The following is a 16,496-nucleotide window of genomic DNA, read 5'->3' on the forward strand; positions in this document are numbered from 1 at the left end:
GGGTGGTGGGGGGGGGGTGCTTCTGAAGTCGCATCTCAGTCAACCATAACACCTGGGTCTGTCCCGTGGCCTCCCGTCAGCGAGCCTTTGACACTTCACGTGGCCTCGAAGGGCACCTAGACTGGTACAAGCGCCACACAGTGTGCGAACGGCGGTTGTTGTGTCTGTTACAATAATATGAATCTATGCATAATACATCAATGTATTATGCAGAGTAATTTAGCGGTGTGATTTTGTTGCAGCCTAAATGTTATAATCTGTAGTGGTATAAATCTAGGCAAATGACACGGATGTGATTCTGTTAAATGTGTAGTGGTTTAAATGTAAATCGTGGGTATTGACAGGATCCCAACGTGGTGTAAATGTATGGAACTGGCGGTGAGGTGAAAGTGTATAAAACCTTTTTTTATCCGAACCCATATCCAGGGGTGCATAGTGTGGTTGGCTCTACAGTGATGTGACTCTATGGTGGTGTTCATCTGTGTGATCTCTAGTGGTGTGAATTCATGCAAATGTATGGTGGTGTGCATCTATAGAATCCCGATGATGTGAATCCATCTTGCAGTTAGGTAAATATCATTAGCAATCTGTATAAATATTCGTAATAATACACTGTAGTTTGTTTATCGAGGAAGTACTACGTATAATGAATTAATCGTGTCTGGGAGTCGTGAGCCATTCCCTGTGTTTTGCACTGTCAGTGTCTTGCTTAATCTTGATCAGGGGCCGTCCATAAATGACGTCACGCGATTTTGGACGATTTTTGACCCCCCCCCCTCATCGTCACACGGCGTCACAAAAAGTCAGACCCCCCTCAAATGACGTCACAAAGCTCTGCCCCCCCCCCCCCAAATTGTTTTTAAACATGCTTCAAATCGCTTTAAACTATTGTCATTGTAGTGCGTATTTAATGTGGCGCTGCACTCTGCTGTTGTAGGAGAAACCATTTATTAAAAGGTCTATTTAATTAAGTAGAACGTGTTGTCTATATTTATTTAAAGTCGCGCATTTTGATGTGACGTCACATTTCTCAAACCCCCCCCTCGTCAGACATCGTCACAAATGTCTGACCCCCCCCCAGGTGCGTGACGTCATTTATGGACGGCCCCAAAGGCATTCTTGTCGTGTTGCGTATCAGTTGTGTTCTCTCGCTACGACGTGCCGCGCACATCTCCCGAGGGAGGACGTTCAAACGTTGTCCTGCACGGTATCCATGCCGCCCGCCACCGCCGCAGATCCCTTTAGAACACAGGCTTATACTGCACCCCCCGCCACCCCCCCCCCCCCGACTTGTTGATTACCCCTAAGACTAATCCAAATCTATGCATCACGCAGAGAGAGAGAGAGTTCTTGAACTCTGTAAAGACTCTGCGCTGTCGGCTACATTGAGAGATAATCACCTGTTACAACACCACCGTGGGGTGGGTGGGTGGGGGGTTCCAAGTCCAACATCCACAACAACGTCGCTCGGACGCAGAACCGGCGGCCCACTTCGCGGTAGTGGCCAGGGAGGGTGTTCGGAAATGGACGCCGTCGATATCTAAAGCGGAGTCTCGCGCGTGCACAGGTGAGCGAAACGTCGTGGGTTCAAGAGAGATTGGGCTTTTAATTCGTCGGTGTACAGAATCGCGGAAATGTTGAGACTTTTGCCACGTTCTGCCGGCTGTTGTGTGTTTCTCAGAGGCTTCGCGGTGGCTATGTCAGAGGGCACTGAGCCGGCACTACTGAGGTCGTGTGTATTAAATATGCTGAGGTCCGTATGTGCTTGTTACATCACAGGGCTCTCCACAGATGGGCGACGGATTTTGGGAGGCCTTCATCCAGCAGTGGATTGGCCATGGTTGATAATGAGGTTCAATTCCTGCGTTTGGGTAATGTCTCATCGTGGGTGGGGGTTCACAATGACCGTGACAGGTTCATAATAGCCATGAAACTTGAATTTGGAGCTTTCGTGACTGCAGGAATAATTATTTGTTTTTTTCGGTAAAGTCACGTAGAAATAAAAAATAATAAAATTACATAATAGCGTACGACGTTTCGATTGCAACACAAGCAATCATCATCAGGTACAGAAGAGCTAAATTTACGAGAGAGAGGAGACACAACCGCATATATATACAGACACAGATACAACAGGGGATACAGAGAGATAGACGGGGGGAGCACACTAAATCAAACAAGGTTTAGCAAAATTTGGTTTCCAAATTGGTTTCCAAATGTTGCTAAACCTCGTTTGATTTAGTGTGCTCCCCCCTGTCTATCTCTCTGTATCCCCTGTTGTATCTGTGTCTGTATATATATCTGCGGTTGTGTCTCCTCTCTCTCGTAAATTTAGCTCTTCTGTACCTGATGATGATTGATTGTGTTGCAATCGAAACGTCGTACGCTATTATGTAATTTTATTATTTCTTATTTCTACGTGACTTTACCGAAAAAAAACAAAGAATCATAATAGCCATGCCATTCATGGAAGCTGTGCCGGCGCTGTTGATATGTGAGGGTTCAAAGCCCTAGGTTTGAATGCCTCTCAGAAGGTTCGTAATGGTCTTGTCGGAAACAGTGAACCAGTACATACCATAGAAAGCCTGGGTTCAAGGTTTGTGCCCTGGGTCAGGTTGCCTCTTGCCGGATTACGGGTGAAGAATGGTGGCTTTTTGAGTTTCATAACGGCAGTGCCACAGTGCGCCAACGCTACAGAGATAATGACTGTCTTGTTATTGATACGGCCTTTAACCAGACAAGACCCATTTAAGATCCATTATACCACGTGTTGCAGATCTTGAACAGTACACGTACTTGAAACTTTTTATTATGGACTATCGTTATGTCTTGTGATTCGTGTCGTTTAAACAGGTGACACCTCATTGCGTTGAATTCCCTTGTAATTGATGTTTTTCTTTTATCAGACGAGCCGTCCTGTTATGAATGCCATCCCTTATTTAACCAGGTTGAGAACCCATTCAGTCATCTCTCGCGATTGAAATACAGTACTTCATTTCACCAGGTGAGACTCCATCGGGATATATTTTCTTTGTGGTTCACGTTCCTGAACCAGGCGCTAGGGCCATTTTATCGTCACTGGCAGGATTTATTTAGGGCGCCACGGTGGCTAGGAGATGTTAACTACCGTACTTGGTATACAGGAGGTCATGGGTTCGATGCCGACCCTGACGCCTGTTGTATATTTGGAGTCTGCGTGTTCTCCCCGTGGTCGTGTGGATTCTTCTCCGGGTCCTCTGGTTTTGCCCTCCACATTTAGCCACATCCGTTTAGATTCTTTGGCTGCTGCTATGCATTTCCACATGACAGGCCACTTCGTTGACCTATAATTTGTGTGGCCAGGTCGCTTCTGAAAAAAATCTACAGATCAGTGGGCCTTACCTGGTAAATAAAAAAGTAGTTACTCGTTATTTATTTAATTAATTTTTTACCATATATAAAAGGCATATATGGCATATATTGTCTGTTCAAAATGTTTAGCGTACTTCCCGACATGCAACAAACTTGAAATTTGCCATGTGGGTACTTTGCAGACTGTACACCATGCAAAAATTATAAAAATACACTTTTGTTTGGGGGGGGGGGGGGGGGGGCGGGAGCTCAATAATGCATATATATTTTGCACGGCAAGTGAGCTGTGACGTCAAATCTCAAGTTTCATTTATTAGGTATAGCCCTGTGAGCCATGCGGCTCTTGAGTCGGGTGCAACCGCAACAAACAAAATATGAACAGAGAAAAATCTTAAAGCGACGACGCGCAACAGAAACATCCTGGATAAACCAGCAAATCTTACAGAAAAAAACCACCGTATTACAACGCCGTGTGCAAAAATCCCAGTGTGATGCAAGTCAAACAATATCAACCATAAGACAAAGCTATAAAATACAATGTCACAACAGTAAACATAGGAACTTTGATTAAAATGTAACAATAAACAATAAACGATAAACATAACATGTACAAACAAACTTGCAGCCATATCTGTCAGCATGACACAACCCGTGTTTGATGTGTGAGTGAGTCAATGGTAGTTAGTGTATGATGTGTGAGTCAGCGTATGATAAGTGAGTCAGTGTATAATGTGTGAGTCAATGGTAGTGTGAGTGAGTGTATGATGTGTGAGTGAGTCAGCATATTATGAGTGAGTGTATGATGTCATGTGACCCGCGCATGTGGAAGCGTAACGCATTGTAGTGTAGTGGTTAGTGCGCTGCGCTACGAACCTGGCGACCCGAGTTCGGTTCCTGCTCATGGCCACCACCGGCGACGATTATTTTAATCGGTCCTGGCCGACTCAGCCTCAAACGAGTAACTCGTGTGGTGTGTGACCATCGCCACTGGGAGACAAAGGCGGCCGGGCGTGGTGAATCCAAGTCCCGGGCGAAGCCGGGTAGTAAAGCTAGTTTAACCATATGAGAGACCACTGAGGCTCTTTCTCTCCTTCAGTTAGCATCATTTAACCAAGTAATCCTGATTACGATCACAGTAATTATTTAACGATTGGCCATTTTTTTTTACCATGGGAAGGACAATAATATTACATCGTGAATTGATGAGTGTACCGGCCAACCTCTAGATTCGCTCATTTGTTAATTAATCCTCATGAATATAAGACAATTCCTCACAGCTGTTGGGAATTAGGGTCAGCAACGTCACATATAAGCATGTCCTCTTAGGAAAAGCCACTTATATTATTAACAACATGTGCAGAGTTAATGCCCTGGGCCCATAGAGCCAAACTGGGACTCCCTTACGGTCCATTGCTTTGAACTGAGAATCAAAGCCAGAATAAGGGTCATTTACGACCATATAATGAAACTATATGGTCGTTCAAAATGTTTAGCCTACTTCCCGACATGCAACAAACTGGGAAATTTGCCATGTGGGTACTTTCCAGACTGTACACCATGCAAAAAATCATAAAAATACACTTTTTTGGGGGGGGGGGGGGAGCTCAATTATGCATTATTTTTGCACGGCTAGTGAGCTGTGATGTCAAATCTGTCACGTGACCCACGCATGTGGAAGCGTAACGCAGTGTAGTGTAGCGGTTAGCGCGCCGTGCTATGAACCCGGTGACCCGAGTTCGATTCCCGCTCACGGCCACCACCAGTGACGATTATTTTTATCGGTCCTGGGCCTCCTCTAGGTCGACTCAGCATCAAACGAGTAACTGCTCTGCTGTGTGAACATCGCCACTGGGGAGACAAAGGCGGCGGGCGTGGTGAATCCAAGTCCCGGGCGAAGCCGGGTAGTACAGCTAGTGGCTTATTTAAACAAATTGAAATATTGTTGAATAAATGTAATATACTCTAGTAGTCTAGTAGAACTGTTTTGTTGTCAGATCGTTTTATCCAGACTACATTGTGTTTCAACCAGTACAAGGCTTCTTCGAAATAGGGTTCGGTTTTAATGAGGGAGGCTCACAGTACCAGTTTATGTTCCCCGACGAGTTCATTGTTATCATGTAAGGTTCATAAATCCAGACCAATGCATCCTTAGGTCTCAGGGTTAATGGCTCATAATGCCAACCTTTGGCTCACTTGGAGTTCAGCGTTCGCGGCACAAATCATTATGTAAATGATGATTTTAAAAAAATACAACAGAAAAATTGTGCAGACTCGAAAGCCACAAGTAATTTATTGTGTGTTTTACTCATTTGTGCATGTGTTACGTGAAAGTTAATGGCTCATAATGCCAGACTAATACTCCCTTAAAGCTCGGCGTTAATGGCTCATAAAGCCAGACTAACGCTTCCTAAGGGTTCATAGAGCCAGACTAAGGCTCCTGTAAAGTGTCCCGTTTGTCACTGTAATTCTCCGGTCCCCCCCCCCCTCCAGGATGGCTTTTTGGACTCACCTGCGTCTGTTGCTGTGGAAGAATTTTACTTTGAGAAAAAGACAGAAGGTGCAATATCAAACACATGCACACTCACAAGACACACGCACATGCGTGCAAATACACGCATACACAATTATAAACAGTACATGCATTTTGCTTTGGAGTGTTCCACACAAACGCGAGAGGAGCTGTTAGCGGTGGGCCCCATGCACTTTAATCACAGGCGTTATTAGAAGCCGAGATTGCAGAGGTAGTTTAGGCAGTAATGTAATGTGCATAACAGAGTCGGCTTAGTGACATGTATTTTGTTTAACGCATAGGCTTTCGCGACCAATATCCATAGTACAGGTTTTTTGGGTTTTATCACGAAAATATAAATGTGTCATTAAACCCGCCACCACCCAACACAGCCAATTAGTAAGGTTTGTCATGTAAATAGAACATGCCACTAACACACAGCGTTTACCGAAAGAAAACACACACTGATACCTATCTGAATGCAGTCACACCATCACTCCGCGCAGAAATGTTTTCTGATCAAGACGCTCATACATCGGGCGAAAAAAGTGTCAGATGGTAATAGCCTGAGAAGTGAAATTAAACATGTTAAAGAAGCGCTGCAATTGAACAGTTACAATGATGCACAAATCAACAGGGCACTGAATGCCAAAACCAAATAAAATAACACGAGCGTTGAAACTGATCAAGTACCGGTAATTAAAACTATTAAAATACCGTATATTGCGGGAGTAACTGATAAACTAGCCAGATTTTTTAAAAAACAAAGCATCCAAGTCAGATTTGGCATGGTACATAACATACAGAAACTAATATCTGGTATGAGAATACATTTTTAAATCTAGATTTGAAGTTTTCATACATTTTTCCCCTTTTATCTGGCAACAAAACAGGTGTTAAGTTGTTAAAACACCAAACTGAAACCTTTTATAAGGAATCATGTCTGCATTAACCACAATACTTATGGTCAAATTGCAAACAAAAAACATACTCTGATAATAAATGCATTGTCCTTGAAACTGATTGGTCCACACCAGAGACAGCTTTCTTTTGAGCCTAGTCTCAAACGGTGTTATCCCATGATATAATATCTGGTACTAAAGATGTATTACCGAAGCTATCAACAGAATATGTATACCAGATTAATTACTCTTGTGGCAAATGCTATGTTGGGCAGACATGACGAATAATCAGCATGAGACTAAAATAACACCAAATAATTATTAAATACTCCCAAATACAACTGTCGGCAGTGGCAGAACACGCATTTTGATAATGTTGAAATTATGTGCAAAACTAGTTACTACTGCCCAAGACAAATGAGATAATCGATCGAAATTTAGAGAAACAAAAAACAATTTTAACCGTTCGCATAGCGACAGGCTTAGTGCTGCTTGGAAGCGAATCATCAAATAATACATTGTTAAATGCATGCCTATACAGGTCACCATACGTCAAAGGCAATTACCTGTACGCAGACAATCACAGGTACTGCTATTTTAGAGCACACAAACTACAGGAGATACAAGAACAATGTGCATGCATAATCTACATCCATAATGTACGTTGATTACCATATTAATAACCCAACCGGTAATGGATACCAATTGTAATTAATATGCATTCATTAACCCTGTCCCCCCCCCCCTTCGCACGTGAAGGGCTCAAAAGTGACGTCATCACATCTATTCCTCTATTTAAGGAACGAACAGGATGTTGCCTGACGAAGCTAGGTGTAATTATTGGCAAAACGTCGTACTCAGATTGTAAATGTTGTGGATTTGCTCTCCAACACACCAGTGTGCTGTACTAGTAATTAATTGGCATGTTCTGTTTATGTGACAAACCTTACTAATTGGCTGTGTTGGGGTGGTGGCGGGTTTAACGACAGATTTATATTTACACGATTTAACACAAAAGTAACCTGTATTATGGATGACGTATGCTTTTACCACGTGAGAACTTAAGACACCAGGATAAGTTTCATTTGCAAGTTTCCTGGAGCATTAGTCTGTCAGTAGGGGGCAATGATTGCTTTGTTGTATCATCCCAATTGTGTATATCAGGAGTAGCGGGAGTTGTAATATCGCTGTGATGTCTCCTTCGTATTGTAGATATGTTGTACTGCCTGTTCTGGATGACCATAGTCGCACACTGGAGGCTTTTTAATTTTCCATTTGTGCATCAGGGATCCGCATCTGGCATGGTTTGTGTGGACGTGATTTGACGTGTTATTGATAAAAACGTGTTGGGTTTTGTTCTTCTTATTTGTGTGTGTGCGTCACTGCCAACACAGCAGCAGCATCACCAAATAATTCCCTGGTAAAGTGAACACGCAGCCTTCAGTCGGTGCCTGGGTTAGAAGGCTCCTCCATTGCCTTCTCCCCTATTCCCTCTCACCCTCCACAAAAAGAGGGGCAGTGGATAGAGGATGTCGCGTTGTTGCTGTTGAATTGTCTGCGTTAATGTGTCGAATGGAATGTCAAGGAGACCGTTCAATGACTGCCGGCACGCCCTGTTGTCTCCCCAGGTCCGCCTCCTGCTGGAACTAACATGGCCACTCTTTCTCTTCGTCATCCTCGTGTTGGTGCGGAATACCCAACTGCCCTACAGGCAGCACCAGTGTGAGTGTCCCCCATCCCACACCCTAGGTCTGCTCAGAATTAAACTATAAACTATTTTTTACTTCACCAGGTAAGGCCCACTGAGCTATGTATCTCTTTTCAGAAGCGACCTGGTCATCACAAATGATCGCTCAATGAAGTAGCTTATCGCGTGGAAATTGACAGCAGTCAAATACCCTGAATGCATGTTGATTATAAATGTGGAAGGAAAAACCGGAGGACCCGGAGAAAAATCCACGCGACTACGGGGAGAGATACATGCAATCTCCAAATATATAACAGGCGTCAGGGTCGAGATCAAACCCATGACTTCCTGTATACCAGGGGAGGGAGTTAACATCACCCTTGTATCGAGAGCCGTCCCTAGGGTATGGCGAATCGGGGCGACTGCCCCAGGCTCCACGCTTTGGGAGGTCCTGCGCTTCGACGTTACGATGTCAGATGTGATACTTCTGGTTTAGTTTGGAGGCGTCGAAGGGGGCCCACACGGTGTGATTTGCCCCGGGCCTTGAACCGTCCTATGGACGGCCCTGAGTTTATCCAACATACCCTATTGAAAACTGGAAATATTAGCCCAAAGGGTTGGCCAAAATTTGGAGACCCAAACCAGAGCAGAGAGGACAACACTCCACTATTTACAAATATGCAAATGAATGTTGTCCCGACAGCTTCCATACTGCTAATTCAATTATTAACATATTTAAAAAAAAAGGCACGATGGAAACCATTGCACCAGTAGCTCTCAACCTTTCTACCATGGTAACCCTCCAATCAAAACCACGGGTTCCCACTCCCCCCCCCCCATTCCAGATTGCTAATAGTGCAACACACAGAGAGAGATCACATATCCACGCCAGCTCTTATCAATGCGCTGTGAGCAATGCTTGCGGTTGATGTCACGTCGTATTCGTGTGTTTTGTCGCTGCCAACGTGGTGCTGACGTTATCCATTCACAATCATAATATCTCCTGCACAGTTTCTATGCCACAACTTGCACCCCACCCTCCCACCCCCTTAATTCTGCCTCTGTCGCCTTTCAGGCTTCTTCCCCAACAAGCCACTGCCATCGGCAGGCGCCCTGCCCTGGCTCCAGGGGGTCCTGTGCAACGCCAACAACCCCTGCTTCTCTCAGCCCACGCCCGGAGAGACGCCCGGGCAACTAAACAACTTCGGGGGTTCCATGTAAGATGGGGCGGGATAAGTTGCATAAAGACACAATCCAGGGATGTCTGATGGGGAGACAAACATAGAGACGTAGAAAACTATCATACAACGGCCGAGCGCGGAGGCTGCTACCATGTTCCTCACGAGACATATAAAGGTTTGTCCCACTCTGCAGATTGTTAATGCTTTTCCTCCAATTTAAGGGGCATGCCAGTCAAGAGATGTCTCGTGACTTGTCTCTGCCTTAAAGACATTTTTTATCTTCCCATCTCGCAGAACAGCACTTCAGCCCCTGGTTAAGAAAATATCCTGCAAAAGCATATTTCATTTCTTCTGAGGTCCCTTCACAATTGCATTTTCTTCATGCCACGTTTCTCAAGAGACAAAAACCACACCTTCATTCGGCGAGTTGGAAACTAAGCTGTCGTGGGATTCTTGTGTGGTAATTTGTGACCATGCTCAATCAACTCACCAGACTTGAAAATCCGCTGTAATCACGAGCAACAGAAAAACGTAGATCCTTAACTCAGCGGCGTCGGCTCAGTTGCACCAAGCTGTTTGCAAGCAGGGAATGGAATACCACGAACACCTTTCCATGTTTCCTTGCGTCGCCCCAGCGTGTCTCGCTTGATAGGTGACATCCAGCACCTGCTCTCCAACGAGACGCAGATGGAGCGATTTGACGAGGCCCTGGAGGACGTGCGGGGTCTGAGCCACCTGGCGGAGACTCTGCGCTACCAGCCCGACGTCGTGGCAGGTGGGGACCACCATCTCCTTGAATCTCGACTGCAAATCAGCCACATTGTCAGGGACTGCCCTTATATGGGCAGCTAGATTAATAATACAAAATAATTGGCAAGTTAAAGTTGATTTGATGTTACACGGATGATCCTGTTTAGCCAGTTGCTTGGTTTATTTTACAAGGGAGATCCCTGGTGCGTGAGCACGGCAGCAATAAAACAAAGACAAAAACATCTAGTGCCAAACCCTTGGATGGCAACCTGGCTACAGGGTGAAATGGAAAGTTAAGTGAATTGGATGGCAAGGCAATTAAGTGGTTGAGTGGTTGGGATATCGACCTGTGATGGCAAATGCAAGAGATCTGTTTGGGTGGTCAAGCGGTAGGCACAGACTGGGAGACCTGGTGGTGCATTTGCCAATCACCCCATGACATCCGAATTCTCACCTGTCCACCCACACCCACCTGAGCTTCTCATTGTGAGCTCCTGAGAATACTTCTCTTCCCACATTCCCTCAGTCATCATCACTGCAAGGTGTTAGAGGTGAACCTCTCCATCTATGCTCCCCAGGATCTGTCCCTTTGTGCATGACCTTCAAAGTGAGCACCACCTGCTCCACAAAGCCCACCTAGCCTGGCACTAGGTAACATGATAACACCACTGTCACTCAGTGGTGAACACCTGCTATTGTCTTGTGAGGATGTTGTTGATGATGCTGACAGAGTTGTTGTTGTTGTTGCTGCTTTTAGGGAGAGGGGTGCGGGTGAGGGATTTCCTAAGGGAAGATGAGAACCTCACGTTGTTTATGCAGAGAGACATGGGCTTGCCGAGACAAGTATCCACCGAGATCCTGGAGATGCGAGTCCGCCTGGAGCAGGTGAGAATCACGTGCTGTGCCCATCAGTAGAAACTACCCAGAATCCATTGCAGCTGCCACCATTGTTTGATGGCAATACTCCAAAACTGCAACTGCTTTTACATTTTATATCTGTATTGTAGTTGACAAAGTCAGGTTGATTTTATATTTAGTTCTGATTCCTATTTTTTATCGATGTAATATACAATTTCACATTAGCTTATATTTTGTTATTGTGATTTATGTTATCGATGCACTTTTTTACATGCATGATTTGAAAATCAAACACCATTATAAACAAGACTATGTTTTATGTTATCAGAACACGATGTTTACATCTTCCAGTAAAATAAAAGTTTTCTACTTTTACTGAGACGCTACCATGATATAATGATTAGTAGACTGGACTTGCTATCCAGAGGTCATTGGTTCAATCTCGTGGTGTGGGACTTGGAATACTGGGACAAGATTCTTAAATACCCTCACCTCTGTCGACCCAACAGTGTAAATGGGTGTACCACAGTTCGTTGATTGCGTGTGGCCGGGTAAAGTTTGCATACGTCCATCTCTTCTAGTGGCCAGCTTAGCAGAGTAGGCCAAATACCCTTTTGAGGTGTTCTGTAGAGCTCCTTTCAGCAAAGGCCCTTCTGCCAGCAGTGTCGTAAGCAAGCAATTGCAGGGCTGCACCTTTACCTGTTTACCTTTACTCGTACTAATGATCAAGGAATGTCCATCACCTCATTGCGGCTATCCCATAATCCTCCTCCTTCCTCTCTTCTCATCTCTCCCCCCACCCTCCCACCACCCGGCCATGGTCCTACCGACTTCCCTGTAGTTTGTGGAGGGGATTCCGTCGCTGTCTCTGAAGGAGATTGTGTGCGACGATCAGCTGCTGCGCCGCTTCCTCGTGTTCCGTTGGGCGAGAGCACGTTCCACCGTGCGCTCCGCCCTCTGCTTACTGCCCCAGCCTCGGCTCCAACAGCTGGAGGATGTCCTCTACGCCAATGTGGATTTCTACAGACTCCTGCGGGAGGTGGGAGCCATGCGGCAGAGGGTTCGGGGAGTAGAGGGGGGGGGGGGGTGCGGTTGGGGTAGAGTTATGGCTGGGGCAGGGGTAGGCAACCGAAATAAGAATGAGAGGTAATTATTTCCGAATTCGGTAAAAAACAAACCTCAATATTTCAAGAGTCGCAATGCAATGTGAATAACGTTACGAAGAAATCGTCAAAGCTCCGGAGCCACAGTTTGCCGACCCCTGGGTTGGAGTTAAGAGTTTCTGAGGTGGGGGTTCAGAAATAATTACAATAACTGAGTACATTTGCTCATCGAACCATTTTCAAGAGCGCAAAGGCATTACAGAGGCTGCGTTTTACAGGCAGTCTGCAGAAGTTTCACTGCAGGAGGCGATGTTGCTCTGTGTAATCCCATTTGGGTAATTTGTGTTTTGCTTATGGTTATGAGTTATATGTAGAGGAGTACCAGAGTTAGGGGTCATGGGTGGACGTTGAAGTAGAGGTGCGTTTAGCGCCATGGATAAGGTTATGGGATTGTACTAGGAGTAGGTTTTAGCGGCAGAGCTCGTGATGGCGGTAAGGTTATGGTAGTATATTACCATAGGGGTAGTAATATGTGTAGTGGTTGTGTTATAAATAGGGGCAGGGATAGTGTTAGAGGTAGGGGTAGTATGTTTATTGTTCATCGGTACAGTACATTTAATGTTAAGATTATATGTTATTGCTTTGAAGTATTGCTGGGGGTTATGGGTTATGACGAGAGATGTTAAGATGATGGTTATTGACAGGGGCCATGTTAGAATCAGTCAATCAGTATTCATAATCGTGTTAGGGCTGGAGTTAGGGTACGTGTAACAATTAAGAGTCAGTATTAGGGTCTAGGTACCCTCTTCACCACTACTGTGACCACCACCAACATCATCATCATGCAGTGGTGCCGATGGCGAACGTTCTCCGTCCACAGATGCCCTTTGTGCTGGACGACGTGTCTCCTCGTCTGTCCGCGGACGGCTGGAGGGAGGTGACGACGAGTTTAGCCGACCTCTTTCGACAGGCAAGGCGACGAGTCCCGGCATCTTGCTGCTCATGAGAGCACCAGGCGGTGGTCATCTCCATTAAGCGGCCTTGAAAGTGCGGTGGGAAGTCCATATTCCCATGGCGGTTCCGGCACTGTCGTAGGAATATCTGGCATCGCCCAGTGTGAAAACTTGAAAACCAATGCGAATGCACGAATGTTAACGTCCAACACATGAATACGCAAACTAAGACTAAACTATTTTTATTTTACCAGCTAAGGCTCACTGAGCTCTATCTCTCTTTTCAGAAGCGACCTGGCCACAAATGACAGCTCAACGAAGTGGCTTATCACGTGGAAATGTATAGCAGCCAAATTCTCTAAAAGCATGTTTCTAAATGTGGAGGGAAAAAATGGGCGACCTGGAGAAAAATCCACGTGACCATGGGGAGAACATGCAAACCCCAAATATACAACAGGCGTCAGGGTCAGGAATGAACCCATGACCTCCTGTATACCAGGCAAGGTAGTTAACATCTCGCCACCATGAATAAAGATACCTAGAACTAGGGCTTGAACCCAACATCTTTGTGGATGCCAGCTCAGAGGCGTCTGACTCAAATGTTCGGTTCCCCCAGCAACCTGGTCACGTCAGCTGTTTGGTTATTGTGAGTCGCGTCTTCTTGTGAGCGAGACTTCCCTTCCCCCCCCCCCCCCACCACAGTTCACATCGCTGCAAAGCTTCACGTCGCTGAGGAGGGAGGCTTCCTTCTTGAACAGCCTGGGCCTGGCTGAGAACACGAGTGACGGCCTGCGTGAGGAGCAGGTTGGGCCGGTGCTGTCATCGCTTTCAGGTCTCCTGTGCGGACACCCCGAGGCGGGCGGGCGCCAGATCCTCTCGTTAAACTGGTACGAGGACAATGACTACAAGACCTTCCTGGGCATCGATGATGACGACGTTGGTGGTGGCAACGACGAGGAGCGGCAGGGAGGCAGACGCCGACATCAGTATGACAACTCAACAAGTGAGATGGTGGTGGTGGTGGTGATGGTGATTAGGGTTGATAGCTTTGGTTGTGGTAATATTCGTCGTGATGTTGAAGTTAGTAATTATAATGATGGAGGTGGTGCTGATGATGGTGGTACTAATGATTATGTAGTTGGTGGTGGTTATGATAATTATGGTATTGGGTGTGGTGGTGATAATGCTGATAGTGGTGATGGTGGTGGCGGTGGTGTTGGTGATTGATAGCAGTAGCGAAAGTGATGAAAGAGATGTTTGTGGTGGTGATGATCATGACGGTGGTTGAGGTGACGGTGATAGCATTGATAGTGATTCTGGTGGTATTGGTGACCTCCAAACACCACCTCTTGGCCATCTGACCTCGCGCCCCAAGACCTTTGTGCGCATGCGTCTCGGCCCTGCAGCCCCGTTCTGTAACGCCCTGCTGCAAAGCCTGCAGACGAACAGCGCGTCACGCTTCGCCTGGACCATGCTCCAGCCACTGCTCCAGGGCAAGATCCTGTACTCGCCGGACACGCCAGCCACCCGCAGCATCATGCACGAGGTAACCGCACTGTCACCGATGCCGCCACAGCCGCCACTGCTGCTGTTGCTGCTGGCGGTGGTGGAGGTGATGGTGTCAGTTGTGTTGATCAAGTTTTCAAGTTTAATTTATTAGGTATAGCCCTGTGAGCCATGCGGCTCTTGAGTCGGGTGCAACCGCAACAAAACAAATATGAACAGAGAACATCTTAAAGAGACGACGCGCAACAGAAACATCCTGGATAAACCAGCAAATCTTCCACGAAAAAAACACCGTATTACAACGCTGTGTGCAAAAATCCCAGTGTGATGCAAGTCAAACAATAACAACCATAAGACAATTTAGATTAAAGTTATCAGGCCAACTCCGCACTTCTGCAAGAAACATGGCTTAACCATATGTTTTCGAAATCACCAAAATAAAGCTATAAAAACAATGTAACAACAGTAATCATAGGAACTGTGATTCAAATTTAACAATACACGATATACATAACGCATGACACTCCCAGTGTATGATGTGTGAGTGAGTCAGTGGTAGTGTGAGTGTATGATGTGTGAATTAGTGTATGATGAGTGAGTCAGTGTATGATGTGTGAGTGAGTCAATGGTAGTGTGAGTGAGTGTATGATGTGTGAGTGAGTCAGCGTATGATGAGTGAGTGTATGATGAGTGAATGGGTCAGTGGCTGTGTGAGTGAGTGTATGATGTGTGAATGAGTCAGCGTATGATGAGTGAGTGAGTGTAAGATGAGTGAGTGTATCACGGAATCCTCCCCGCCATCACGGCCTCCTCCACGCCATCACAGCCTCCTCCCCGCCATCACGGCCTCCTTCCCGCCATCAAGGCCTCCTCCACGCCATCACGGCCTCCTCCCCGCCATCACGGCCTCCTCCCCGCCATCAAGGCCTCCTCCACGCCATCACGGCCTCTTCCACGCCATCACGGCCTCCTCCCCACCATCACGGCCTCCTTCCCCCCATCTCGGCCTCCTCTATGCCATCACGGCCTCCTCCCCACCATCACGGCCTCCTCCCCGCCATCTCGGCCTCCTCCGTGCCATCACGGCCTCCTCCACGCCATCTCGGCCTCCTCCATGCCATCACGGCCTCCTCCACGCCATTACGGCCTCTTCCCCGCCATCACGGCCTCCTCCACACCATCACGGCCTCCTCCCCGCCATCACGGCCTCCTTCCCACCATCTCGGCCTCCTCTATGCCATCACGGCCTCCTCCCCGCCATCACGGCCTCCTCCCCGCCATCACGGCCTCCTCCCCGCCATCTCGGCCTCCTCCATGCTATCACGGCCTCCTCCCCACCATCACGGCCTCCTCCCCGCCATCTCGGCCTCTTCCCCACCATCACGGCCTCCTCCACGCCATCACGGCCTCCTCCCCGCCATCACGGCCTCCTCCACGCCATCACGGCCTCCTCCACGCCATCAATCTGGTAGTGGTGGAGGTGATGGTGTTGACTGTGTTTATCATTGTGGTAGTGGTGGAGAGGGTGGTGTAGGTTGTTGTTCATTGTTGTGGTAGTGGTGGAGAGGATGGTGTAGGTTGTTGTTCATCGTTGTGGTAGTGGTGGAGGGGGTGGTGTAGGTTCTGTTCATCGTTGTGGTAGTGGTGAAGGGGGTGATGTAGGTTGTGTTCATGGTTGTGGTAGTGGTGGAGGCGG

At 46.8% G+C, this 16,496-nt stretch overlaps 1 protein-coding gene across 1 annotated transcript in view; it reads left to right on the plus strand.

The window, feature by feature from the left end:
* Positions 1 to 1,462: 1,462 nt before the first annotated feature.
* Positions 1,463 to 16,496, plus strand: part of LOC116941727 (phospholipid-transporting ATPase ABCA1) — a 63,005-nt gene continuing 47,971 nt past the window's right edge. The window contains exons 1-11 of the mRNA XM_076067189.1: positions 1,463 to 1,567; positions 2,948 to 3,004; positions 5,842 to 5,908; positions 8,391 to 8,484; positions 9,525 to 9,666; positions 10,266 to 10,405; positions 11,138 to 11,265; positions 12,080 to 12,277; positions 13,222 to 13,336; positions 13,902 to 14,297; positions 14,701 to 14,840. Of these exons, the coding sequence (XP_075923304.1) occupies positions 5,843 to 5,908; positions 8,391 to 8,484; positions 9,525 to 9,666; positions 10,266 to 10,405; positions 11,138 to 11,265; positions 12,080 to 12,277; positions 13,222 to 13,336; positions 13,902 to 14,297; positions 14,701 to 14,840 (1,419 nt within the window). The 5' untranslated portion in view covers positions 1,463 to 1,567; positions 2,948 to 3,004; position 5,842. The remainder of the gene's footprint in view (positions 1,568 to 2,947; positions 3,005 to 5,841; positions 5,909 to 8,390; positions 8,485 to 9,524; positions 9,667 to 10,265; positions 10,406 to 11,137; positions 11,266 to 12,079; positions 12,278 to 13,221; positions 13,337 to 13,901; positions 14,298 to 14,700; positions 14,841 to 16,496) is intronic.

The sequence above is a fragment of the Petromyzon marinus genome, chromosome 1 (genome assembly GCF_048934315.1).
Source record: "Petromyzon marinus isolate PM22_M1 ecotype Great Lakes invasive population chromosome 1, UKy_Petmar_22M1.pri1.0, whole genome shotgun sequence".
NCBI lineage: Eukaryota > Metazoa > Chordata > Hyperoartia > Petromyzontiformes > Petromyzontidae > Petromyzon > Petromyzon marinus.